Source organism: Vipera ursinii (genome assembly GCF_947247035.1).
Source record: "Vipera ursinii genome assembly, chromosome: 8".
In the NCBI taxonomy this organism is placed as follows: domain Eukaryota; kingdom Metazoa; phylum Chordata; class Lepidosauria; order Squamata; family Viperidae; genus Vipera; species Vipera ursinii.
The window spans coordinates 7,019,811-7,047,009 of NC_139519.1; the positions used below are offsets into that span (position 1 = coordinate 7,019,811).

Sequence of the window (27,199 nt, forward strand, 5' to 3'; positions counted from 1 at the left end):
TATGGATTTCACTGTCTTCCTTTGCTTAATGGTCTGACATTGTGTCCAGAAGTACAAGAAGTGATGGATGGAAGCTTATTAAAGCGAGATCTAACCTAGAATTAAGAGAAATTTCCTATCAGAGATAGTAATTAATCATGGGAATTATTTGCTTCCAGAAGTTGTGGGTGCTTCAATCACTGAAGGTTTTCAAAAAGAGATTGGACAGCCATTTGTACAGAATGACATAGGGTCTCCTGCTTGAGTAGGGGCCTGGACTAGAAGACCACCAATATTCCTTCCAATTCTGTTATTCTGTATTGTAGGATGTTAACCATTGCCCCTCAATGGCTCGGCTGGGGTATTCTGGGATTTGAACTCCACAAATCGTGAAGTTGCCGAGGTTGGACTCCTTTGTTCTAAACCCTTAGTTTGATGGTGAACTCAATCACAGCAAGAGTCCAACATCCTGAAATCTGAGAAGAAAACTCATTACAATGAATACAATCATTAACCAAAGTTGCTGCTTCTAATTCCATTTAAGGATTAGTTCTAGTACTGAACGTACCAGGATTCAGGTGAGAACACAGCTGTCTTACGCTGTATTGCAACAAAAACAACAACGTACTTTGTGATTCCTTCAAACAATCCCAGCTGTATTAAATGGTTTATTCCAGAGGTCCCCAACCTTTTGGGCATCAGGGACCCGTTCCGTGGAGAAAGGTTTTTCCATGGACCAGAGAGTGTGTGGTTTTGTGTGGTGCCTGCATCCCACAGATGGGGCTTTGCTTGTTTGTGCAGACAGATTGTTGACATGCTGTGACCCGGTACCGGTCCACGGACTGTGGGTTGGAGACCCCTGGTTTATTCCATTGCAGATATATACACAAACTGAGGAAGGAGAGAACCAGATGGAGTTACATAGGAAGAAAGAAACTTCAATGAACAGAATGAAACATAGTATACTAAGCAGTCTGTGCTTAACCAAGGTTAACTGAATAAATCACAATTGGCTGGATTTACCTTGTTCGGTAAGCTGTGGTTTAAAACCACCCAGAGAGAGTTCATACAACTCTCTAAATATAAACGTAAGAATCATTATTGGGGGTCGGCATGTTCTGTGAATACAGAATAATAGAATAGCAAAGTTGGAAGGGACCTTGGAGGTCTTCTAGTCCAGCCCTCTGCTCAATCAGGAGACCCTATACCATTTCAGACAGGTGGCCATCCACTCTCTTCTTAAAAGCCTCCAGTGATCAAACACCAACAACTTCTGAAGGCAAGCCGTTGATTGTTCTCACAGTGAGGAAATTTCTCCTTAGTTTTAGGTTCAATCAGAGACCATTCAGTTTGACAGGTTTGAATGCAACTTTTTCACAACAAGAAGAGTTAATGCACAATTTGGATCATATGGCAGAACTAGACACTACCGGTAATCCTTGAGTTACAACCATAACTGAGACCAGAATTTTGATTGCTAAATAAGATGGTTGTTAAATTTAATTTAATTTAATTTAATTTAATAACATTTATATACCGCCCTTCTCCCTGAGGACTCAGGGCGGTTCACAGGGCAGAATAAAATAGTGAATACAAACATTAAAAAAGAGATTAAACAAATTGCCCTAGTTAAAAACAATATAAATACAACACTAAAAACCCCAAGAAAAGTTAAAAAACAAAAAATAAAATAACCCCAACACTCCCCCTCAGGCTAGGCCGGCTTGTACAAACAGAAATGTCTTAAGATCGCGACGAAAGGAGCGAAGATCGGGCGCCATCCGGAGCTCAACCGGTAGCTGATTCCACAGCTCCGGAGCGCCCACAGAGAAGGATCTCCCCCTGGGGGCCACCAATCGACATTCTCTGATCGGTGGCACCCTGAGGAGACCCTCTCTGTGGGAACGCACAGGGCGCAGGGAGCTTGATGCCGGCAGCAGATGTTCCCCGAGGTACTCCGGCCCCATGCCATGGAGTGCTTTAAATACCGTTACCAGTACCTTGAATCTTACCCGGTAGACAACTGGCAACCAATGCAGCTCACGGAGCAGAGGCGTAACGTGGGAGTATCGGGAGACTCCCAACACCACTCTCGCGGCTGCATTCTGTACCAGTTGGAGCTTCCGAGTAGTCCTCAAGGGCAGCCCCATGTAGAGAGCGTTGCAGTAGTCCAGACGAGAGGACAGAGAGGCAATGAGTTGCATCCAACCTTATGACCTTTCTTAAACTATGGTTGTTAAGCAAATCACTGCAGTTAAATGAATCATATAGTCATTAAGCCAGGGGTACCTCCCCCGAGCAGAAACCTGCTCTGTAGAAAAGCAGATGTGATAATCCATTCAGGAATGCTGGAGGCCTGCGGCTAGAAGTTTAGGAAGATAAAGACAGCTAAAATGTACATACCCCACCGAAACTCTAAGATAGGACATAATAGGATTAACCCACAGATGCCCAAGGGGTATACTCAGACTCAGGTCAAAGTACATGACACAGGAAATACAAAGCCTCAAAGAGGAATAGGAAACGACCTCAAGAGCCCCAGAGGGTATAAAAACCCACTCCCCACCTGTGCTTTCTTTCTTTTCTTCCATCTTTCTGTCTGGCTCTCCTCTTCAATAAACTGCAACCTTTTTTCTAAAGCAGTCGCCATGTTGTTTATTCCCGGCTTGGACTGGACCCTGATGAAGATTTTTCATTCAACACCCTGTTGTGAAGCCATCTTACTGTTCTGAACCAGCCCTCTTCCGGCCTTGTAGTAAGGCAAACCCCTATTCAAACAGAAGAGACTGGAGAGCGTCCAAGGCTGAAAAGCGTTTGCCAAGATTTAATAGTCAATTAACAGAACAAGAAACAAAAACACAGGAACTTGAATCCTCAAGCGGAAGGGTTGCTTTCAGCAACCAGCCCTTCCCCAAACACTCCTTTTATTTAGAGCTCAGGGCGTGGTCTCCCTGTGCCTCCTCCCGAGGAGACCCGCAGCCTTTCTCTGCTTGGTCCTGCTCGACTGCCTCCTGCGTCGGGCGTCCTTGAACAGGACCAGCTGTGGGTCATCATCCTCCGCACTATCGGGCTCACGCAGCTGAGAAGAGGGCCCCGGCTGGGAGCTCTGCCAAGCCTCCAAACCATCATCAGCCGGTTCGTCTCCCTCCTCTCCCTCATCTGAGTCATCCGATACATCGGAGCCGGCTGTCGGACCCACAGGCTGGCCCTGAGTCACAACACTTACATTCATAATACTCCACATCAATGTTTCTCAAACTTAGCAGCAGTAAGGTGTGTGGACTTCAATTCCCAGAATTCCTCCGCCAGCACTCCCAGAATTTACAGACAAAGGGTGCATACTTCCCCATGTCCAACATAGCTTCCACAGTTTTATGAGAGGACAATGCTCTGAAAAATGAGAATAACAGAGTTGGAAGGGGTTGTGGAAGGCTTCTATTCCAACCCACTACTCAAGCAGGAGACCCTATAGTTAGAAAGTCCAGGTTTACTTTTCAGGGTGACACTACTTAAGCTTCATTGTTTCATGTGCTCATTTCTTTGTACAACTATGGAATTCAGGGTAATCTCTTTTTTTTCCTGGCTGAGGAATTCTGAAAATTGAAGTCCACAAGTCTGAAAGTTGCCAAGGTTGGAGACCCCCCCACCCCCCCACCCGGCTTAGAGAGCATCTCAAAGCCGAGGCTAAAGCAGGGCTTTATCCCTTTAAAGCCGGAGGGAACTTTTCACTACGTTTCCCAGAACCCTTCACGGTGCCCTCCGTCGAAACAAAGCGTTCTGCCAATCAACGAGGGAGAAGGAACGCGAAAGGGGGCGGTGCGCGAGGGACGGACCAATCCGGAGGCCGCGGGCATCCTCGAGCCCACTCGGGACTGACGGAGAGAGTAAGATGGCGGCAGCAGCGGCGGCGGTTTGGCGAGCCGGTAGCGGGGATGGCAAACTCCGGCGGCGGCGGCTGCTGCTGCTGTTGTTATGGCTGCCGCTGCTGCTTTGGGAAACCGGGGCGGAGCAGATGGAGGAGTACCTGAAGCGGGAGCACTCGCTCACTATGCCTTACCAGGGTGCCGCCTCTCTTTCCCCCCTTCGCGATTATATCGGGGTGACTTGCTCGGTGGAAATCCGTCCGGTGAAGCCCCTGCCCAAGACAGGATGTTTTCCGCCTTGGAGAGGCTCCACCTGTTGCATCTCTGCCTGTTAGGGCACCGGGCTTTCCCTAGAGCAGCGTTTCCCAACCTTTAGGAACTTGAAGATGCGTGGACTTCAACTCCCAGAATTCCCCAGCCAGCATAGCTGGCTGGGGAATTCTGGGAGTTGAAGTCCACGCATCTTCAAGTTCCTAAGGTTGGGAAACGCTGCCCTAGAGTTACTTTCCTAGTGGCGGGGGGGGGGAGGGAAAATGTTGGGGCTGACCGTGCTGCCTCAGTTGAGCGTTCCCCGTTTTGCAGAATGCAGCGTGCAAAGAAGCCGCGTGCATCTGGGTTGCAGAGTTGGGCGGTTGGCACAGAGTTTATCCAGGGCTGGGGCCAAGAGGTCCATTGCTGGGTGCAAGGAGAAAATACAGTAGGGGAAAGTTTCCTTGCTAATGTTGCTAGCGAAGTGGGAACGTGGTTGCATTTCCACCTGTGGGGGAGGCCAAGCGAATGCAAGGTGGTTGTCTGCTGTTCATCCAGCTGGAGGTTTTGAAATAGGCCCTTTGGGTCCAAAACCTGACCAAGAGGCTGGAGCTGAGAAAGGCAGCATGATGGGAGTGCAACTGCTGGGATTTGGGTGCAGGCTTGGGTGGGTGCAGAGGGGATGTATCCTGTTGCAATTGAGTGGCCTTTCTAAAGACCCTCTGCTCAGGGGGTCCTCCACTTCCATCAGAGTCAAGCGGTTGGCTTCTATTGAAACTTGGCATCATAGCTTTAGCGTCTGATTTCAGGCTTGGCTAGGGTGTTTTGCAACACACAGCTAAGTAGTGTGTGAATTGTGAGGGCCAGAATGCTCCAGACCTCTAGTGTGGTTATTCTGGGTTTGGAAAGAGACTTTTAATGAAACCAAGGCATTAGAAAGCTGGCATACCACATACGCACGGAACCAGCCTTGCAACATGGTCTTTGTTAGCAGCCTGACCTTTGGCTTTGTAAATTTTCCCCAAGAGGTTTAATATTGCCTTTCTGGACAATGTTTCATAACTGACCACGTCCCCCATAATGGCCATTTTGGTCAAAAAGAGGCTCAACCTCTGACGTGGAGACGTTGTTGGGAACTAGCTTTGACCTAGCGAGCAATCTGTCCTTAACATTCTTTGTTTTTCAGGTGTGGGATCTGGCAGTTCCTCACTCTGGGAGCTTATGGGCAATGCAATGGTGATGACCCAGTTTGTTCGTCTCACCCCAGATATCCAAAGCAAGCAGGGTGCTGTGTGGAACAGAGTGGTAAGGCTTAATTGCCTGAGGGCGGGCTCTGGGAATTCATTAGGGCTGGAATAATTGTTAGGTACCTCCTCTGTTGATGTTATCCTGCCTGTAGCAAAAGGAGGGAAGGGTGAAGCAATAGCGAACTTCCTGGGGGAATGAAGTCTTGCAAAAGGGCCTGATGTGCAAAGGTGTTTTACTCTACTCAGTTGGAAGGTGTAGGCTGATACTGGATTTTGCATATTGCATTAAGCCGTAATCTGCTTGGCCATGATTTAGGAAATAAGAGTTGGTTTCACATACCGTCCTTTGGGAAAGTGTCCTTCAGGTCAGCAAATGTTGCTCACGCTTGGCTGAATGTGCTTTTGGCGGATTCTTTTTATCTTTTAGGATAGTGTTTCTCAACTTTATGACGTGTGGACTTCAACTCCCAGAATTCCCCAGCCACCCTTGCAAAGTTGCTGAGGTTGAGAAGTACCAGTAGTCCTTTGACTTACAGCTACAATTGAACCCAAAATTTCTGTTGAGCGAGACATTTGTTAAGTGAGTTTTGCCCCGCTTTATCAAGTGAAGTACTAATACCACTTTACAATGCCTTGGTAAGGCCACACCTGGAATACTGCATCCAGTTTTGGTCACCACGATGTAAAAAAAGATGTCGAGACTCTAGAAAGAGTACAGAGAAGAACAACAAAGATGATTGGGGGACTGGAGGCTAAAACATATAGGGAACGGTTGCTGGAATTGGGTATGTGTAGTTTAACGAAGAGAAGGGTGAGGGGTGACATGATAGCAGTGTTCCAATATCTCAGGGGTTGCCCCAAAGAAGAGGGAGTCAAGCTGTTCTCCAAAGCGCCCGAAGGCAGGACAAGAAGCAACGGATGGAAACTATTCAAGGAGAGAAGCAACCTAGAACTAAGGAGAAACCTCCTGACAGTTAGAACAATTAACCAGTGGAACAACCTGCTTCCAGAAGTGGTGAATGCTCCAACACTGGAAGTTTTTAAGAAGAGACTGGACAGCCATTTGTTTAAAATGGTATAGGGTTTCCTGCCTTAGCAGGGGGTTGGACTAGATGACCTCCAAGGTCCCTTCCAACTTATTATTATCTTTCTTGCCACCGTTGTTAAGTGAATTGCTGCAGTTGTTAAATTAGTAACAGGGTTGTTAAGTGACTCTGTCTTCCCCATTGACTTTGCTTGTTAGAAGGTCGCAAAAGGGGGATCACCTGACCTTGGGACACTGCAGCCGTCATAAATACGAACTGGTTGCCAAGTGTCTGAATTTTGATTATGTGACCGTGGGGATGCTGCAACAGTTGTCAGTGTGAAAAAAAATGTCATAAATCAGATGTCTCCAACCTTGGCAACTTTCAGACTTTCAGACTTACTGTGCACTTCAGACATGGTAGGAAGAGAGCTGTTAGTCCATGGTAGAAGGAGTTGATAGTGCCTTTTCTGCTTAGACATTATATTAAAAGGTATATGTCTCACAAGTAATCTACATTTGCACAACCAACTTGTCTCGTCTTCTCTTCCCCACCATCCCCTGCCTCACCCCAATTCAGGGGACTTTTATCAGCCATTCCGTGCATTTGATGAATGAGCTGCAGCTCAAGAAACTTTATGCCTTTAATAAAATTTTAGTTGGAAGAGGTGCTATCAAATTCATGATTTCATGGAACGCAACTATCCATATATGCTTAGTTTGTTTCCCGATAGGTACTTTGGGGTCTGCTGCAAATGGTTGCATTTGCATTTTGCAAAAGATGAATTTTATTATGGTAACTGCAACTAATAGGATTTTTTCTAAGATCACTGAAGCAGCAAACTTCTGTTTTTAAATCAACCATAAATTCCAATGATTTGAGAATTTATCATAGGATGTTTTGTATCAAAAGCGAGTGGGTTGGATAACAATGTTATGGTATTTGCGTGGGTGTGTCCATGTGTCCATAAGCTCTTACTTGGTTTATTGTTCTGGCTTAGGATGCTATTTATTTATTTATTTATTCGGTTTATATACCGCCCTATTCCCAAAGGACTCAGGGCAGTTTACAAGGCAAAATTTAAAAACAATCCAATATAAAATTAAAATAAATTAAAATAAATTAAGTCTAGCCACAAAAATTAAATCACAATTTAAAAACATTAAACCGCTTAGTCCAGACCAGATAGCTCAAAGAGCCAGGTTTTTAGGTCCTGGCGAAATGAACGAAGGTCGGGGGCAGTCCGGAGTTCCGTTGGCAGTTGATTCCATAGGGCAGGCGCGCCCACAGAGAACGCCCTATTGTGTTTTGTAAGTAAAATACCAGTAACAGAATAACAGGACACAATAACAGAGTTGGAAGAGACCTTGGGGGTCTTCTGTTCCAACCCCCTGCTCAAGCAGGAAACCCTATACCATTTCAGACAAATGGCTGTCCAGTCTCTTCTTAAAAACTTCCAGTGTTGGAGCATTCACCACCTCTGGAGGCAGGTTGTTCCACTGGTTAATTGTTCTAACTGTCAGGAAGTTTCTCCTTAGTTCTAGGTTGCTTCTCTCCTTGACTAGTTTCCATCCGTTGCTTCTTGTCCTGCCTTTGGGTGCTTTGAAGAATAGCTTCACTCCCTCTTCTTTGCGGCAGCCCCTCAATTATTGGAACACTGCTATCGTGTCACCCCCTACTCCTTTTCTCTTTGATTGGCCATACCCAATTCCCACATCCTTTCTGCATATGTTTTACCTCCAGCTCCCTAATCATCATTGTCGCTCTTCTCTGCATTTTTTCCAGAGTCTGTAATTCTTTTTTATAACATGGTGACCCAAATTGGATGCAGTATTCTTAAGTAGAAAGGGACGCGGTGGCTCAGTGGGTTAGGACGCTGAGCTTGTCGATCAGAAGATCGGCAGTTTGGCGGGTCGAATCCCGACGGCCACGTAGCAGAGTGAGTGCCTGTTACTCGTCCCAGCTTCTGCCAACCTAGCAGTTTGAAAGCACGTAAAAATGCAAGTAGAAAAATAGGGACCACTACGGTGGGAAGGTAACAGCGTTCCGTGCGCCTTTGGCATCTAGTCATGCTGGCCACATGAACATGGAGACATCCTCGGACAAGCGCTGGCTCTTCAGCTTTGAAACGGAGATGAGCACCGGCCCCTAGAGTCGGAAATGACTAGCACGCATGTGCGGGGGAACCTTTACCTTTTTTATTCTTAAGTATGTGGACTGGGGCTTAGCGTTTTAACACACAGTGATGGCTTTGTCAAAAAACCATGATTAAACAGCGGCTTAGTGAGGTGTATACCATGATTGTCTCAGAGCCTACTTGAGACACATAAATGGCAGCTTTCTTCATTTTCTTTTCTGTAGAAAGCTTGATAAAACTTGAATTGTGAGCAGAGCTAGTGCAAATGCTTCCCATTGGACTGCTGCTGAGATTTCAGCTGTCAAATCTCAAGGATATTTTAAAACTTTACTACAGACAGGACTAGAGTATAACGTGGTCGCAAAAACATCAGCTTTTTAAAGTCTGGGTCTAATATCCCGATAATCTGCTTCGCTGATTCTGCAGCATTTGCACTTGAGAGAATTTGTTCGTCTTTATCGAGTTGTTTGCTTTCTGGCTCAGCGTGCTGTTCCCTGTAGTTTAATCATGCGAGTTGGGATTAATTACTTTCTTTCTAGCCCTAAATATAGCTCAGCTGGAAGGAGAATACATAGATTATTGGCACAAGGAATTGGAAAAGTGCCGCTTGGTGCTGCTCAGTGTGTGGGAAGGTTGTCCTTTGCAACCGCTAATGTGCAAAAACAGTTGTCACCTTCAGCTCTAATATTTGCAAGCACTTAAAAATAAACGAAGCGTCCGGTAAATGTTTGCACTCTAGCTGAAAGATTCTCTTCTGTCAAGATGGGAAGTAGAAAATGTTTACGGAATAGAATAAGAACATATTTGCGTTTTAATAGGTGTATTTTAGATATTATAATTTTATGAAATGAGATAAAGGAAATTTGGGTTACCTGAAAGTTAATGATGTTAAAGGTTAAATTGGAATACTATAATTAAAAATTAAAATTGGTAAAATTTTATAACAGGACATTGATTGTCTCTTGAGATCTATTAAGATATGTATAAGCCAAAAGGAAAAAAATGTATTTAGAAATGCGATAATGAAATTTTTACTGGATTTTGATATAATTAGAAATTTATTAGTATAAATATGAAATAGCCAATGTCAAGGGAAAGTGAGAAGAAATATTTGATGGTGTCACCTGAGATACTTACTAATGATTGTATTACTGATCTATTGTTTAACCCAATTACCACATTGCCTTCTAAAATGTTATTCTTAACCCTATAAAATCTGATAAAATCTTTTTTTTAAAAAAAAGATTCTCTTCTGTGTCTGAAGACACAGACTTGGGGGAGGAGATGCATAAATGAAATAAAGGCACCAACCTTTTCTCTCAAAGGTGTTTTTTCAAAAGGCACCTGGACTTTGTTTGTTTTTTTTTCCCTTGAAGACCTTTTGCTTCTCATCCAAGAAGCTTCACTGGTTCTGGCAGGACGGTGGTGGGGATCATCTGATCGTTAGCACTCTCTCTGAGAGCCGTTGTGGCCACTCTGTTTTATCTATGATCTTTCCGTTTCTTCCCCCCCCCGCTCCATCCTGTCAGAACTAATTCTCCCACCCTCCCTGTACCAGCCTGCCAGAACAGATGAAGCTTCTTGGATGAGAAGTGAAAGGTCTTCAGGGAAAAGAGCCTTGGTGGAGCAGTGGGCTGATGCCTCCTTAAGTAACACCAGCTGCCTGCCATTAGTGCAGGTTCGAGTCCCACCAGGCTCAAGGTTGACTCAGCCTTCCATCCTTCCGAGGTAGGTAAAATGAGGACCCAGATTGTTGGGGGCAATTAAGCTGACTTTGTAATAATGCCGCTTGGGGGGGGGGAAAGCCCTAATAAGCAGGCATATACATAGAATGAAGGCTACTGCTAAGCACATTTGATTTGTGCTTAGATTGTTAGCCGCCCTGAGTCTTCAGAGAAGGGCGGGTTATAAATGGGATTAAAATAAAAATAAAAAATAAATAAAAAATTGTGTGACTGCAAGACATTGAAACCATTTGTAAGCTGGAAATTGGCAAAAAAACACTGTACATTGCAATCATATGAGTGAAACTGGCCTTAAAAATGAGCGTTCCAGGTGCTCAAAATGTGATTGTATAACTGTGCTCTATATGTGCATTTAGCAATAGCATCAGCATTTAGGGTTATATACTGCCCCATAATGCTTTCTAGTACTCTTTCAGGTGGTTGACAACGTAAGCATTATTTGCATATTAACCCCAACAATGTAGGTCCTCATTTTACCCATCTTGGAAAGGATGGAAGGCTGAGTCAACCTTGAGCTGGTCAGGAGTATCTTGTATCTATGTGTGAAGCGATAGTCATAACTTCAAGGGCAGGACATAAGTAGCTTTTTGGAAATCTTGCATAACTTTGAATGGTCATTAAACAGCTGGCTGTAAGTTAAAAGCTACCTGTGTATCTCGATATCTGTAAATAATGAATTATTTGTAGCTGATCCTTTGCATGAGTCATTTACCAATGGTGTACGGGACAACATCCCCACTATAGACTGGGGAAATCTGGGAGTTGAAATCCAGACCACCTTAAAAGTTGTCAGATCTCAGGAACTCTGCACTAGACTAGAACATTTTCACAAGCTGGCCCTTAGGATTTTCATCTTTGTGCTGAGGACTCTGTTGCCTTGCAGAACCCCAGTGGGAAAGCACCCCTTCCCTTCTTCAAAACCCACCTCGTTAGAGAAATTTCCCAATTCTAATGTTCGCTGTTGAATTGAAATAATTTCATGGTCTGGGATCACAGATTATCCTAAACCAGGGGTAGGCAACCTTGGCTCTTTTATGACTCGTGGACTCCAACAATTCCTGAGCCAGCATAGCTGAGGAGAAAGGGAGAGTTTCCAAGTTGAGCCATGCCGGCTCAGGAATTCTGGGAGTTGAAGTCCACGAGTCATGAAGGGGGCCATAGTTCCCCCATGCTGGCTCAGGAATTCTGGGAGTTGAAGTCCACGAGTCACAAAAGAGCCAAAGTTGCCCACCCCTGCCCTAAACCATAGTTTAAACCCTAGCACATAAACCACGGCATACAAACTATGGTATTTGGGATTCCATATTGGATGAAGGCCAAACCAAATACCGACCCATCTGGTTTGGTTGAATACGTGAAGCCGGCCCTGAACTTGATTGCACCCAGGAAACCAAGCTATGATGTGTGTCTCTTTGTTTAGAATGTGACAGCAATCCGGAACTCCCCCCCCCATAGTTTATAGTTTTTTCTTTGTCTCTGTTTTGTGATATATAAGCTGTTGTACATTCTGAGCATTACACACACACACAAAACTTTTTAGCAGAATTTATCCTGCTTTGAAAGGATCCATTTCCTTGAGGAAGCTATGCATCTTGCCTGCAAAGAAAGTGTTAAATACATTTTTCCCTTAATCAGAAAGATGTTCCATAAGTTGTGGGTGCTCCAACAATGGAGACGTTTTAAGAGATCAGACAGCCATTTGTCTGAAATGGCATAGGGGTTGGACTAGAAGACCTCCAAGGTCCCTTCCAACTCCGTTATTCTGTTAAGCCTTTAATGGCGCTCTCTTTTCTAAATTGCATCTTTTTTTGCTTTCAACAGCCTTGTTACTTGAGAGACTGGGAGATGCAGGTCCATTTCAGAATCCACGGGCAAGGGAAAAAAAACCTCCACGGTGATGGCTTTGCCATCTGGTACACAAAGGATCGAATGCAGCCAGGTAAAGACATTTTCAGATACGTGCCAAGCTTTGATCTCTGGTGCTGCAGCCTCTTGGCAGCAAGCCAGCCCATTTGCTGGCAGATTTAGAAAGATGTCCTTTCCTTGGCTACGAGTATCTTTTATACCTGTTGATGCTTTTCCTTGATTTCTTCAGTGGACAAAAACTTTATAGGGTGCTGTTTATATGAGGTATAAGGACGTTTCCTAATTGGATCCTAAATTGTCTTCTGGCCCAGGTCTTCTTTTGAATTAAACTAGAAACCTTGTGTTCTTTCACCAGTAGGTGTTCAAAAACAAAGGCCGTTGTTAGATATTGTTAAAAGAAACAACACCTCAAAAAGCCTTAGCAAAGTTTGTCCCCAAATTGCTTTTTCCAAAAGACGAATGGACTGGTTGTTTTTTTCCTTTGAAAACGTTTCTCCTCTCCTCCAAGAAGCTTCTTTGGTTCTAACTTGACTGTTGGGCAGTGGAGAAGCTTCTTGGATGCGAAGCAAAATGTTCGCAAAGGAAAAAAAAAGAAGTCCAGTTGCCTTTTGAAAAAAAAGCACCTTTGGGGCAACTTATGACCTGCATGATTGAGAAGTCTCCATAGACACTAAGCAGAGTTTTCTTTCACTTTCTAAAAACCGTTTTTCTCGTGAGGGCCAGGTCCTCCAGAATTTAATTGGGCATGTGCAGAAGAGAATCTTTAAGCTTTTCCACTATATAAAAAAAGGGGAAATTCCGAGGGGTCCTTGGGGATCTCTGAGCTTGCTTTCTTGCAGACTTTCTTGCACTGATGATGTTACCTAGTTTGGTAATGAAACGTCTGCAAGAAAACAAGCAAGGTCAGAGAGCACCAAAAGCTCCTGGTTTCAACCCTGAGCTACAAATATTCTCTTTTAAGGGAAAATTCTTTGGGCTTTTCTAAAAGCATGAATTGATCTCTGGAGAAAGAGCTGCTGGACACATTTTTTTTGTCTGTTCCAGGGCCGGTCTTTGGCAGCAAGGATAACTTCATAGGGCTGGGCGTGTTTGTAGACACCTACCCCAATGAGGAGAAGCAGCAGGAGGTAAGGGCCACCCCGGAATGGCTGTGCAGGCAGCAGCAGAAGGCTGGGGAGGGGGTATTGGCCTCGTCCTGCTCGGCCATCGGAGCTGGGCTAGGAAGACCATTGGCTGCCATGATTGTTTCCAAGTTCCAAATCCTTCACGGCTTGCGAGGAAGATGAACCTTAGGTCGAGAATTTGCTATTGGGTGTATTCTGCTTTTCACCCTCAGCCTTCTACCTGGCGCAACCCACAGAAGCTGGTGAAGTTTCAGGTTGTTTGGAACAATTTGAGTTGTTACGGGGAAAGGGGCAATTTAGGCAGAATGGTGAACCCGTCTCCCCTGGGGTAGAAGTAACAGCTGGCTGGGCTTTGGCTTAATATCATGGTTGTAACAAATGAAACTCTTCAAAGAACTTTGAGGCATTGTTTACCTTAAAGAATCTTTATTCGACTAGCATAGCATCGGCACATACATAGGCAATGCCAAAATCTGAATTCCCCTCCCCTGAGCACATAGTATCAAAGCACAATTCCCTCCTCTAATTGGCAGTCATAAATCACATTCTCCAATTAGTTTGAAATGCAGGCTCTCCCTCCGGTTCTCCAACCCGCCATTTCTTATCATCTCTTATTTCAAAAAAACCTTGGTTCTCACACTGTTGCAATATTGTTATGTCTAACTAACTCCCATGCACATTCCTACTCCCCCCCATCATCTAATTCTAACTCTAATTCTAAGAGTAAAAGATAAGAAGGAAAATGGCTGCATCGCCATATGTTGTCAAAGCAAGAACGTTTGAAGCTGAACTGGCACTAGATAAGAGTCAATGGAATTTACAGGAAGCCAGATTTGGGTTTTTTGTGGCAATGCAATAACTCCGAACTGATGACACGTTAAACTCCACCTTCCAGCTCAGCCTGACCTTCTACTGTTCCCTACTTAATTAAACTAAAAAGGCAGCTCGTCTGCTGTAGAAGTTGAGGTTTTAGACCAGGAGTCAGGAAAACCGAGTCCGGTCTCTCCTCAGTCCCTGTAACACATTTGATGACTTTGGGCCAGTCACTTTTGCTCAGCCCAGCCTACCTTGCAGGGTGGTTATTTTAAAATGTAGAATAGAGTTCTGGGTACCCCACCTTTTGCTCCTTTATGGGAGAAAGGTATTAATCTTTATCGATAAATGAAGTATATATAATTAGTCTTTTTTTCCAAAGGCAGGTAAGATGCAGAGTCTGGTGGGCGCCATCTAATCCGTGGGTGTCAAACGCAACACGTCACATGATGCGTCGTGATGTATCAGGACTTTTTTTGCATTGCCGGAGCTGGGGTGGACGCTGCCCCTGTATGATGCAACCGGCCCATGGCCTGGCAGTTGTGACACCCCTGATTTAATCTATCCCAAAATAGAGCTGTATTAGTGCTGTATGGTAAAATGTCCAGCCTCTGCAACTTTTAAGACCTGTGGAATTCAACTCCCAGAATTCCCTAGCCAGCCATGAAGGCTAAGGAATTCTGGGAGCTGACATCCACAAGTCGCTAAGGTTGGGACAGAGAATGCCGACCTGTTCTTGCAAAGTTGGAAGCCAGAATTTTTCTGCTTGCTTCGGTCTGTATTCTGGTACAAATGACCTTCGTAAGGCAGGAATCTCTCCTCCAGCCCCTTTCTGATTCCACAATCCCCTAGCTTTCCAGCCTAGGGATACTTTCCAACCTTTCCCCTAATGTAAACAGCGGGTTGTGGAGGAGAAGAAGAAGCCCAGGGATTGGATGAAGGAAGATTAAGTCAGCTTGAGACAATCGGTTGGGTGACTCTCTCTTGCTTCTGTCCCCTCCCCTTCCCTCCGGCTTTGCAATAACCATTCTGGATTCTCAGGCCCAGAAGAAGAGGTATTCTTCAGGAAACCAGGTACTTCATATGCTCCCTTTCTAGATCCTTTATTCCAGCCTTGTAGTGTAGGCTTTGCCCATTCCATCTCTCTCTCTCTCTCCTTGCTGCTTGATTCAGCTATCACCTCTGGCAGGTAATGGAACAGCACAGCCTGGTGCAGAGATTGTTGGGCACCCTAGTCTCTTCCTTTCCCTCTATAGACGTGATTGTAAGAGCCATGGTGGCACGCAGTGGTTAGAATGCAGTATTGCAGGCTGACTCTGCCCCACTGCCAGGAGTTCGATCCTGACCGGTTCGAGGTTTGACTCAGCCTTCCCTCCTTGCGAGGTGGGTCAGATGAGGACCCCAGAGAGTCGGGGGGGCAATATGCCGATTCTGTAAATCGCTTAGAGAGGGCCGTAAAAGCACTATGAAGCAGTATATAAATCGACGTGCTGCTGCTATTGTCAACAAGGCATCTCTTTTTTGGCGGCTTTTCCTTGCTTTTTGGAGAGGTGTCTAGTTTCAGTCCCCCCCCCCCCCATTTCAGATTCCTCATGTGGCTGGAGCCAGGAAAAGCAGAGGGCCAAGGGGGTCAAGGGCAGTATTTCTCAACTTCAGCAACTTTGAGATGAGTGGACTTCAACTCCCAGAACCCCCCCCCCCCCACTCTCCCCCGTCATCCTGGCTGAAAGTTCTGGGAGCTGAGGTCCACCAAGTTGCCAAGATATTGCAGGCCTCTTTTCTTTGTCTCTTTGGTTGTGAGAACCTCAACACCCAGATTTCCTTAACCAACATGGCCTATGCTGAGGATCCTGGGAGTTCACTTTCACACCTGGTGGTTGCCTAGTTTTGAGGGTCTTTGTTTGTACTGCTTCCTTCCGGGCCAACAATGCTGCTTGCTCAAGGCTGCAGGAGCCTGGGAAATGCTGTGGTGTGTCCACAGGGCTGGTAGGGAAATGCATTTTCCAGCCCGAGAAACTGGTGGGAGAACGTGCGTGGGGTTCAATGAAGAGAGGTGCGTGGCTTAGTTCAAAGCCTCCATGCGACGTGTAACTAACTTGTGGACCTGGTTGCCACACATGACTGGTTGAGATGACATTAAAAGGCAGCACAGAAGTGACTGGAGAAGTCATTTCAACACACTTCAACACAGCTATGTGGAACACATGCTTACACAGAACCATCCCTAGGCCTATGGTTCCCAGCCTTTCTGGCTTAGCGGACCGGTGACGTGGGAGAGGAACTGGTTCCGTGTGAGCTTCATTTGCGTGAGCGCAGGCCCAGTACTGCGCCATGTCCTCAGGCTTGGGGATCCCTGCCCCAGGCCTTGGGGCCTCTTGCTTGCTTGCTTTCTCTTCTTGCTTTCCTCCTGCCCAAATCCAGGCTGCCTCTGACATTGCAGCCTTTTTGCCAAATGCATTTATAGGGCTGTCACCATCTGGCCAAATTGCTTGCTTCTCAGTTGTCTTGAACTGCCTTGCTTCCCAACACACCTCCTTCTGCTCTTGGCCTCTCCAGCTCAGCTCCATTGCATGCCTCCTCGCATGCTCCTTTCCACTCTGCTGAGTGTGAAAATAGCTGTTTGAATGGAAAGCCGGTCTCTTCCTTCTGTTCCTTCTCCAGCGTGTCTTCCCGTACGTCTCAGCCATGGTCACCAACGGGTCCCTTGTCTATGACCACGAGAGGGACGGGAGGCCGACTGAACTCGGTGGTTGCACGGCCATAGTCCGGAACCTGGAGCACGACACTTTCCTGGTGGTCCGATACGTGAAGAGGAGACTTACGGTGAGTGTCTACAGTCTGCAGCTGTAAGAGCCCTAGTGGCGCAGTGGTTAGAATGTGGTATTGCAGGCTCACTCTGCCAACTGTCAGCAGTTTGATTCTCACCGGCTCAGGGTTGACTCAGCCTTCCATCCTTCCGAGGTCGGTAAAATGAGGACCCAAATTGTTGGGGACAATATGCTGACACTGTAAATAACTTAGAAAGGGCTGTAAAGCACTATGAAGCGGCTATATAAATCTAAGTGCTACTACTGTCTGTCTTCTGTCTACAGTATCTGTCTATTACTGTCTATCCGTCCTTATTATCTCTATCTGTATCTCAAGAACTCTGGTGGCGCAGTGGTTAGAATGCAGTATTGCAAGCTAATTCTGCCCATTGCCAGTAGTTCGATGTTCACCGGCTCAGGGTTGACTCAGCCTTCCATCCTTCCAAGGTCGGTAAAATGAGGATCCAGATTGTTGGGGGCGAGATGCTGACTCTGTAGTAAACCTCTGAGACAGGGCTGTAAAGTGCTGTAAAGCGGTATATAAGTCTTAAGTGCTGTTGCTATCTGGCAGTTGGAACTTCAGGTCCATCTGTACGGGATCTCTTAACTGTCATCTTGTTAAGGCATGGAGCTCTTCAAAGAATTTGTTGGGAATCCTTTTGGAGGTAGTCCTTGACTTACGACCAGAATGGAGCCTGCAGATTACTGTTGTAAGTTGTGACAGTCGTAAAGTAGATCGCCCATGTGACAATCCCGTTTTAACAACCTTTTCTTTTTGCAGCGGCCATTAGATGTGGGGTGTTATTGTCAGAAAACTAGAACTAAACGCCGCTTTTCAGCAAAAATGTTATAAATTGTGGTGATGTGACCACCGGATGTGGCACAGAGCTGTAAACATGGGCTTGGCTGTCAAGGCCCCAAATTGCAGTCATTTGACTGGAGGGTGGGGGGCGGTGGCCGATACAGTTCAGAATCAGATTGTAAGTACCTTTTGGGGGTCCATTGTAACTTAGAATGGTTGCTAAGTGATTGGTCGTAAGCGGAGGACTGCCTGTTTTATTTTTTTCTCTCCCCCCCCCTTTTAAAAAAAATACAATATTGGAAATAGTGTCGTCTAAGTCAGAGGTCCCCAACCTTGGCAACTTTAAGACTTGTGGACTTCAACTTCAACTCCCAGAATTCCTCAGCCAGCCCTGAATTCTGGGAGTTGAAGTCCACAAAGTTGCCAAGTTGGGGACCCCTGGTCTAAGGGACACCCTGGGAGATGCAGAGAAGCACCGTCAATTTATAAGGAAGGAATTGATTTAACTTTTATTAAATAACCTGAAATGAGTTATAATCAGGTTCCCATAATCTCCGGGTAAGTAGTCTTGCTTCCTTGGAATGCAAGCACATTTCCGGTGCCGTTTTTCAGACCTCTGGAGGTTTTCTTCTTGGCCTAGGTAGGATCTTAAAGCTTTTTTCAGACCCATCTTTCCTCTCCCACCCCGTCAAGTTCTCCTCTCTTCGTTCTCCCCTGTCTGAAATTTAACCCAGAAGGAGGTGCCCCTTGTTGGTGTGCTCTGAGTGACAGTTCTAACACTCAATCATCACATCCTTTCCAAGGATTCTCCAGGTAAGCTTTGGAATGGATGCAGCTCGATAGAATGAGTCTTCTCTCGTTTGACTTGAGGTCTTGCTTGATATTGACGGAAAGCACGAATGGAGAGATTGCGTCGACATTCCTGGAGTCCATTTACCCCGCGGATACTTCTTCGGAATCTCTTCCCTCACGGGAGACTTGTCAGGTATTGCTCGTAAGCCCAGCGTAACTGGAAGAGTTTTTTTCCTACTGTTTTTACTTCTGGAGAAGATCCTGCAGAGCTTAAATACTTGGAACCAGGAGAAGGGAACCCGTAGGCAGCTTCCTCAATAGAATGTCTTCCAGATGTGATGAACTTTAGCTTCCACTACGAGTAAACTTCACTTATGACTGTTTGTTCAAAGACCACTCAGCGTTACGATCATGCTGGAAAAAAGAGACTTATGACCGATCCTCACACTTACGACTGATGCAACGTCCCCGAGGTGACATGAATCAAGATTCGGGTGCTTGGAAACCTGTTGGCATTGACATCCTGAGGTCCTGTGACCCTCATTTGCGATTTTCCCAGCTGTCTTCTGACAAGCAAAGTCAACAGGGCAGGCGGCCGGGAAAGCCGCCAATCCTGCTCACCTGGCATCTCACTTAATGACTGCAATGTTTTACTACCAACTGTGGCCAAAAAAAAGGGGTAGAATCAGAGGTGGCCACATGAGGCTTCCCTTTACAACCATACAGTTTAATTTTTCAATCCCAGTTACGGTCCTAAGTCAAGGACTACCACTTGGAGTCTCATGGGAGTTGAAATCCAGAAGTATACTATTTGAAATCCAGTGTTTCTGGAAAATATCAAGAACGGTGGGAAGGGTACTATGAACTCCCCCCCCACACACACAATTCTGGATTTTTCTTCTACAGGTAGTCCTCGGCTTACAACCATAATTGAGCCCCAAACCTATGTTAAGTGAGGCATTTGTTAAGTAATTTTTGCCTCACGTTATGACTTTTTGTGCCACGGTTGTTAAGTGAATCATTGCAGTTGTTAAGTCACGCGGTTGTTAAGTGAATCTGGCTTCCCCCATTGACTCAGCTTGCCAGAAGGTCACAAAAGGGGATCACGTGACCCTCCCAGGACACGGCCACCATCCTAAACATGAGTCGGTTGCCAAGCATTTAAATTTTGATTACGTGACCACGGGTGGGTGGGTGGGGAATGCTGCGATAGTCACAAGTGTGAAAAACGGTCATAAGTCATTTTTTTTCAGTGTGGTAACTTGTGAACGGTCACTGAACAAACAGTTGTAAATCGAGGACTATCTGATGTTGGATTTACACGTTGTGCAAAGTTTTAAGTGAGCACCGTGGCCGGCTTCATATCAATGTGCTAAACCACGGGTTGGCAACCCGCGGCTCCGGAGCCGCATGCGGCTCTTTGAGCCGTCTCCTGCGGCTCCCAGCCGCCTGGTGCGCGCGCACCTCTTCGAACGGGCAGTGGTGCGCGCGCACCTCTCCAAATGGAGAGTGGCACTGCCCGTTCCGAGAGGTGTGCGCGCACCTTTCCGAAGGGCGGAGGTGCGCGCGCACCTCTCCAAGCCGCCGCCGTCCCGTCCGGAGACCTGCCGCGTTCGTCAAACATTGACGAACACGGCAGCTGTGCAAACGGGATGGCGGTGGTTTGGCGAGTGCGCGCGCACCTCTCCCAAGTCGCCGCCGTCCGGAGACCTGCCGACATTTGGGGAGGTGCGCGCGCACCTACGGTCGTTCGGAGAGGTGCGTGCGCACCTCTCGGAATGGGTAGCGGCGCCGCTTCTTGGGAAAGCTACCGCGGCACGTTTGCAGGCTGCCGAAAGCGGCAGCTTTGCAGACGGGCCGTCGTGCAACCAGGAACCGGTTCCATCACACATTAAAAAAAGGGCAACTGTGCGCGTCTGCGCATGCGCAAGAAAAACCCGTTTTGCGCATGCGCAAAACATTTTTTGTGCATGCGCAAAACATTTTTTGCGCATGCACGTGCTTGGAAACACGCACGCGGCTCCCACTTTTTTTTATGTGTGATGGAACCGGTTCCCAGTGGCTCTTTTCCTTTTTCAGGTTGCCGACCCCTGTGCTAAACCAAGGCCAGCGATTTTAAAAATCAGCACAACTTAGTGCAGAAAATAGGGGTGGATTCCAGACAGGGTTTCAAATCCAACCTCAGCCACCGATCTGATTATGCATGTTGTATGAACACAGCCTCAACTCTTTTAATATCAAAAGTCGGAGCAAAATTCAGTAGCCAGCTAACTGGGAAAGAGATTTGGTGAATGGCTCTAAGTCTGGGCTCTTCAAATGTGGCCCTTTTATGACTTGTGGACTTCAACTCCCAGAATTCCTCGGCTGAGGAATTCTGGGAGTTGAAGTCCACAAGTCATAAAAGGGCCACGTTTAAAGAGCCCTGGCCTAAAGCTTTGGTTAAAGAGCCACCTGTATTGGAGAAGATAAAAGGAGGATGTGATGTTCTCAGTGGGACTTCTTTTGTTTGGTGTGTTGTGTAGATGCGATAAGCATTATCCATGAAGAACCAGGCCATCTTGCAACACGATCTTTCCCAATTTTCTGGGAGTTGAAGTCCACAAGTCATAAAAGGGCCTAGTTTGAACACCCCTGCTCTAAGTGGACCCCCTCCTCATTATCCCCCCTCCTCTTCGAACTCAGACAATCACGACATAATTTCTCTGAAGACATACCAGCTGACGGTTGAACGGACACTAGAAGAAGAGAAGCGTGACAAAGAAGTCTTCCTTCCAGTGGTGGAGAACATGAAGCTTCCCGGAAGTGAGTATGATGCTCAGTTTTACCCAATGAAATGAATCGGGGCAGACACAAGGAGACCTGGGGTTTTTTGGGGTTTTTTTAACACAATGCATAATTCAGTTTTAGGATGTATTAACTCTGAGATGTAGAACTGCAGGTTTCAAAGAAAGGTTAGACTGATTTTTTTTTATTTTTATTTTAATTCCATTTATATCCCGCCCTTCTCCGAAGACTCAGGGCGGCTAACAAGCTTAGCAGTAGCCTTCATTCTATGTATATGCCTGCTTATTAGGGCTTTCACACACCCCCAAGCGGCATTATTACAAAGTCAGCTTAATTGCCCCCCAACAATCTGGGTCCTCATTTTACCTACCTCGGAAGGATGGAAGGCTGAGTCAACCTTGAGCCTGGTGGGATGCGAACCTGCAATAATTGCAGGCAGCTGGTGTTACTTAAGGAGGCATTAGCCCACTGCTCCACCAAGGCAAAAAAATGGGGTTAAAAATACATTTGTGGTTGGAGAAAATGACTAAAAAACAAATAGACTTTAAACTAGATTTATTTTTGTCAGGAATAATAGCTAATTATGAGAAAGATTGCCGATATTTAATACTACACGTACTAACGGCAGCAAGAATTCTATTTGCCCAACATTGGAAAAATGAAAACTTACCAGCTGAAGAAGTACTAATTAAGAAAATTCTAGTGTGTGCAGAAATGGATAGATTGACTTTAAAGAGAAAAGAGTAAGAAGACTCAGTGTACTTTAGAACATGGGGTAATTTCCATCTGGCTAGAAAAACGAGTTGGAGAGAAAGGAATGTGATATGTCATTTTGAATATGAGCAAGAAGAAGGCTATTGAGTGCTTAACATATTGTTTATAATAATTAACTATCATCCATTATTTGTTAAACACATGAACCCAGACATTATGCTGTTTGCTAAATATTAAGAATGTTATTTGGAAAAACCCCAACCCCAACCCCACCTTATTCCTAACTCTATAAAAACTAATAAAATCTATACAAAATAAAGAAAGAAAAAGAAAGAGAGAAAGGAAAGGAAAGGAAAGGAAAGAAAGAAAGAAAGAAAGAAAGAAAGAAAGAAAGAAAAAGAAAGAAAAAGAAAGAAAGAAAGAAAGAAAGAAAGAAAGAAAGAAAGAAAGGTTAGACTGATTAATGGCAGACCTAGGGATCAATGTCTACTAGCCTTGAGTAGCCATGGGACTACCTCCAAAGGCCATCTGCTAGGAACCAATGGCTTCCACGGGAAGTTGGTGGGCCGCTGTAAGAAAAGATCTGATAGGCCAGGAGTCCAATCCAGCAAGATACTGCTTATTTATTTATTTTATTTTATTATATTATATTTATATACCGCCCTTTCCCTGAGGACTCAGGGCGGTTTACAGGGAATTAAAAATCAAAACATACAAAAGTTAAAAACCAGTTAAAAAATATTAAATTCACCCTGTACATTTAAAAACCCCAGCTTAGGTCCTTACAACAGCTGGGGCTTAAGGACTGGCACTGTAGGCAGAATACAGTTGTTCCTGGGATGGCGAGGCCTTTGAATTGAAGGGAGCGGATGCTGCATTTTGCTGATGGCAGCGTTCTGTTGGGTCTCTGCAGTGGTGGGTCCATTTCAGGAGACCCACTGCAGGCTGTTCAAACAAGGATCTGCAATGGAGTTTTCAGCAGTTGGTCTTCTTGGGGCAGGGGTCTCCAAACTGCTGGCTGAGGAATTCTGGGAGTTGAAGTCCACAAGTCTGAAAAGCGGCCAAGTTTGGAGACCCCTGACTTAGGGTGTCAGTGAAGTAAGTGCTGTGGAACACCCTAACTCGCATTGGATGCGTGGGTCTTTCTAGCTCAGCACATCCAAGTGGGAGTAGGGAACATCCCGGGTTATCAACAAAGTCACTGAGCTAGAGCTGCTTCTTATAGCTGAGTCTGACCTCTGCCCCTGTCCTTTGCAGTGGAGACGCCGATGGAACCCCTGAGTGGCCTTGCTCTCTTCCTCATAGTCTTCTTTTCGCTGGTGGCCATTGTCTTCGCCATCGTCATTGGCATTATCGTTTACAACAAGTGGCAAGAACGGAGCCGGAAACATTTCTACTGACCCACAGGCTTTCCCTTTCGATTCCTCCAGTCCTCCTTGCTTTCTGGGTAACCATCGGATATCGTTAGCAAGGGGTGAGCACGGAAACAGGCAGCTCAGCTTGGGAAGCCCCCCTTCAGTGGGTCTCTCTGGCTCCTGAAGCTAACAGAGGGCTGACATCTGGACTGGTGGGCTCCTGATGATGGGTGAGATGCCATCATCTCCGCTCTTTCCTTTGCCTTCCTTGAACTAAGCTCTTAGCTCCAGCTTTCGGTGGGATGTGCGAGGCTTTGTCCGCACACAACGGACCCTCTGTTGACTCATTTGGGGGGACATTTCATCCGAGATTTGGAACTGCCATCTTCGGCTCCTCTAGCGGGGTTTGTTGGAAGATGGGAGCTGAGGTTTGGGGAACTGTCAAGCTAGCAGTGAAAAGGAAATTGGGATGTGGTAATCAGCAGTAATGGACTGAATGTTTCTTTGGGATGCCTTAAGTAGCACATTACTGCCTGGAAGGCAATGGCAGAACCCTTGTAGCTTAAAAAACCCCCAAGGCTCTTATCTTGTTCAGCCCAGCAACACAATTCTTTTCTTCTGTTCTTTATAGATCAGGAAAAGCATCATAGTGAAACCGCCATCCTGCTGGATCAACCAATGTGAATCTCTTTGCTCCTTAAGCACAACACTCTCCTCGTCCTTTTCTTCCTTCTGCTTCTCCATTTTTTTCCTCCTCCTTCCCTTTCTCCACTTCTTCCTTCTCCATTTCTTCTTCCTCCTCCTCCTCCATCATCTGTTGTTTCTACCTCTCCATTTGTTACTTCTCCATTCCTTCCTTCTCCTTTCTCCCCATTTCCCCCTCCCATCTCTCCTCCTGACATTTTTGGCTGCCTCAGACGTCTTTGCTGCTGTATGTTCTGGGTGAAATGAGGTGGCCCTTGCCAAAGAGCTGAAATTGTGGTTTTTGCTGGGCTACCAAGTGATTCTTGAATGTTTGAGTTAAGGTTTGGAAAACTGTGAAGCTTGTTTGGCAGCTGGTGGGATTTAGAGCAGGGAGTATTGTTAAACTACTTCAAAAGATGGTCTTCTCCACTGACCATCTTTGCATCATTCAGGAATGAGCAAATGAGTCTGGCTTCCCCATTGACTTGGTTTGTCAGGTCGCAAAAGGGGATCCCGTGACCCCAGGACGCTGCAGCCATCGTAAGTACATGCCAGTTGCTAAGCATCCAAAATTAGATCATGTGACCATGGGAAGGCTGCAATGGTCATAAGTGTGAAAAAGAGTCAGTCTCATTTTTCAGGGACTGTAACTTTGTACAGTCACTAAGTGAATGGCTCCAAGTTGAAGGCTCCCTGTATTAACTTTCATTTAATTTAAAAGCAGTTAGTTAAAAAACGATCTCTGTGATTTGACTGCTGCAAGTTCAGCAGCAACCTTTACAGGAAATCCACATTTCAGCAGTCCCTGAATCTGAAGTTCTTCATCCCTGAGATGAAAGTCCATTTCAAGCCATTCTCAGGTTTTTCTTCTTTTAAATTTCCACTTGCAAAGGAAAGACAATTGATGCCATTGTGCAAACGGCATCAACAATAAGTCATTAATAATTTGCATCATTTGCTCCCCTGGCATTTGGGTACGCATAACGACGTCCGGTGATAACTGGATTTTTTTTTAAAATAGACACGCTAATTGACTGAATTTTCTTCCCTGATGCTGCCTAGATATGTAGAGACAATCTCCTTTTAATTCTTTGATGATGCAGTTGGAAGTTCTCAGTGTCTGGAAGTTAAGGGATTTGACCTTGTATACGTTTTGGAGCTCTAAGATTGTTTACTATTTATTATGTTAGCTTTCGTAGACTATTACCCTTCCTTTTTTTCAGGTGCTCAAGGCAGCATGCATGATGCTCTTACGTCTGTTTTTTCCTCATAGGTTCTGTGAGGTCAGCTGGGTTGAGAGACAAGGAATAGCTCAAAGTTGCTCCCTCCTAGTCAGTGTTTCTCAAGACTGGCCACTTTAATGTGTGGACTCCATTACTGGCTGGGGAATTCTGGGAGTTGAAGTCTGTACATCTTAAAGCGACTAAGCTTGAGAAACACTGCTTTAACCACTGCACCGCATCGACTCTTTCATTTATGAAACTTAGATCTCCTTTTCATTTCAAACCTTCTATGCAACACCCCTTCTGTAACAACAACCCTGTGTGGTAGATTGAGCTGAGACAGTGTGACTGGCCCCAAGGTCATCCATTGGAGAGAGTAAGGCAGAGGACCTTCACAAAGGTAGACCAGATCCGTTATACCAAAGTGACAAAAAGAAAAAAACACGATTTAAATCCAAGAGAAGAAGAAAGCATGCGGCAGATACCTCTATAATTTCCATGGGTGTAAGAAGGAGACACAGGACAGACATGTTGGAGCCACTCATAACTATAGTCTTCCTGTAAGTTGATTCTTCATCTGGTTGACTTTGTTGGGTTTCCATCCATGACTGAATGGATGAGAACTTGGGTCTTGTTGCTCCTAATGCTCTACAACCGGAGTCTTCAAACTTGGCCCTTTTATGACTTGTGGACTTCAACTCCCAGAATTCCTCAGCCAGGCACGTGCCTGGCTGAGGAATTCTGGGAGTTGAAGTCCACAAGTCATAAAAGGGCCAAGTTTGAAGACCCCTGCTCTACAAAGACCACTGCCCATTGGTAGTTGGCAATTCTTGCATGGTCAGATCTGGTACACAGGTATAAAAGGACTCTGTAGTAGAACTGGCTTTTGCCTTATTGAGGTAGCTTCACGGAATAATATTAAATACTTCTTTGTGTCTTGGATCCTGACAATCTGCTTTATTTAGATTAGTTTTAGGTAGAGAGGAAGTTACTTTGAATTGTGTGCCTTGTGTAGGCTGGAAAGCAGGCTTATTGTACTGTTGCTGTCTAAAATGGATTCCATCTTGATTGATCTGACTGGAGTATTCTCACTTAACAGCAAGCCCAAAGCCTGCCACTGATTTCAGATGATTCAAAATGGCGGTTGATTTAGGTTTGGGAGCATGGTCCGACAGCTCAGTTAAAAACCCATGTTCAGAGAGTAGCAAGAGGGCTACTCACATGAGAATAAAGTAGTGCAGGGGTAGGCAACCTTGGCTCTTTTATGACTTGTGGACTTCAACTCCCAGAATTCCTGAGCCAGCCATGCTGAGGGGAAAGGGAGAGGTTTCGAAGCTGAGCCATGCTGGCTCAGGAATTCTGGGAGTTGAAGCCCACGAGTCATGAAGGGGCCATAGTACCCTTATGCTGGCTCAGGAATTCTGGGAGTTGAAGTCCATGAGTCACGAGGGGGCCATAGTTCCCTCATGCTGGCTCAGGAATTCTGGGAGTTGAAGTCCACGAGTCATAAAAGAGCCAAGGTTGCCTGCCCCTGAGCTAGTGCATTGGGTTCTTGGTCCAGGAGGTCCAATGTTGTCCATATGAGTCAGCTTTTCCAGCTTTGTAGGAAACACTGGAAGTGAACCAAAGTGTGTGTTTGGGCTCCTGAGCCACAACAACCTAGAACTTGGGTTTCAATAAATGTCCTTAAAGGAGAAATCAAAATGGGATTTGTTTCTACAGAAACAGCCCTGGAATCCACAGGAAAAGCATGAGCAGAAGCTCATTGTGAAATCACTCAATTCCTTCAATAGAACCATTGCCACATTGGTAGCAGAATTTCCAGAACAACACTTTGCCTTTTCTAAAAAACAAAACAAAAAACCCCATCTTTTTATTTCTGGCCAAACTGACTGAAATCTTATGCGCATCTGCCTATTTTTTTTCTTCATATATGTTTCTGCCTTGAAATAAACACAACTGTGAAATGTATAGTCTCTTCACTGCTGCA

The 27,199-nt window shown here is 45.5% G+C and overlaps 1 protein-coding gene across 4 annotated transcripts; it reads left to right on the plus strand.

Annotated features, from left to right (window-relative positions):
* The first annotated feature begins 3,863 nt into the window (after nt 1-3,863).
* LMAN2L (lectin, mannose binding 2 like) lies at nt 3,864-27,180 on the plus strand. Of its 4 annotated transcripts, none has more exons than XR_014493126.1 (10): nt 3,864-4,040; nt 5,278-5,396; nt 12,067-12,184; nt 13,156-13,238; nt 15,090-15,122; nt 16,710-16,871; nt 18,528-18,642; nt 21,132-21,251; nt 23,205-26,667; nt 26,730-27,180. XR_014493126.1 is itself a non-coding variant. In XM_083368211.1 (9 exons), the coding sequence occupies exons 1-9, from the start codon at nt 3,869-3,871 to the stop codon at nt 23,345-23,347; spliced, it is 1,065 nt and encodes a 354-aa protein (XP_083224337.1). In that variant the 5' UTR covers nt 3,864-3,868; the 3' UTR covers nt 23,348-27,180. The 4 variants fall into 4 exon arrangements, 2 of the variants coding, with proteins under 2 accessions (XP_083224337.1, XP_083224338.1); XR_014493127.1 differs by having other exon boundaries at nt 23,205-23,421; nt 23,934-27,180; XM_083368211.1 differs by having other exon boundaries at nt 23,205-27,180.
* The last annotated feature ends 19 nt before the right edge of the window (nt 27,181-27,199 follow it).

Bases quoted from the DNA above. Each gene is read 5' to 3' on its own strand.
- LMAN2L (XM_083368211.1), top strand. From the start codon at position 3,869: ATGGCGGCAGCAGCGGCGGCGGTTTGGCGAGCCGGTAGCGGGGATGGC. The intron at 4,041-5,277 runs GTGCCGCCTCTC...TTTGTTTTTCAG, and splicing joins GCTCACTATGCCTTACCAGG to GTGTGGGATCTGGCAGTTCC. The intron at 18,643-21,131 runs GTATTGCTCGTA...CTTCGAACTCAG, and splicing joins CCTCACGGGAGACTTGTCAG to ACAATCACGACATAATTTCT.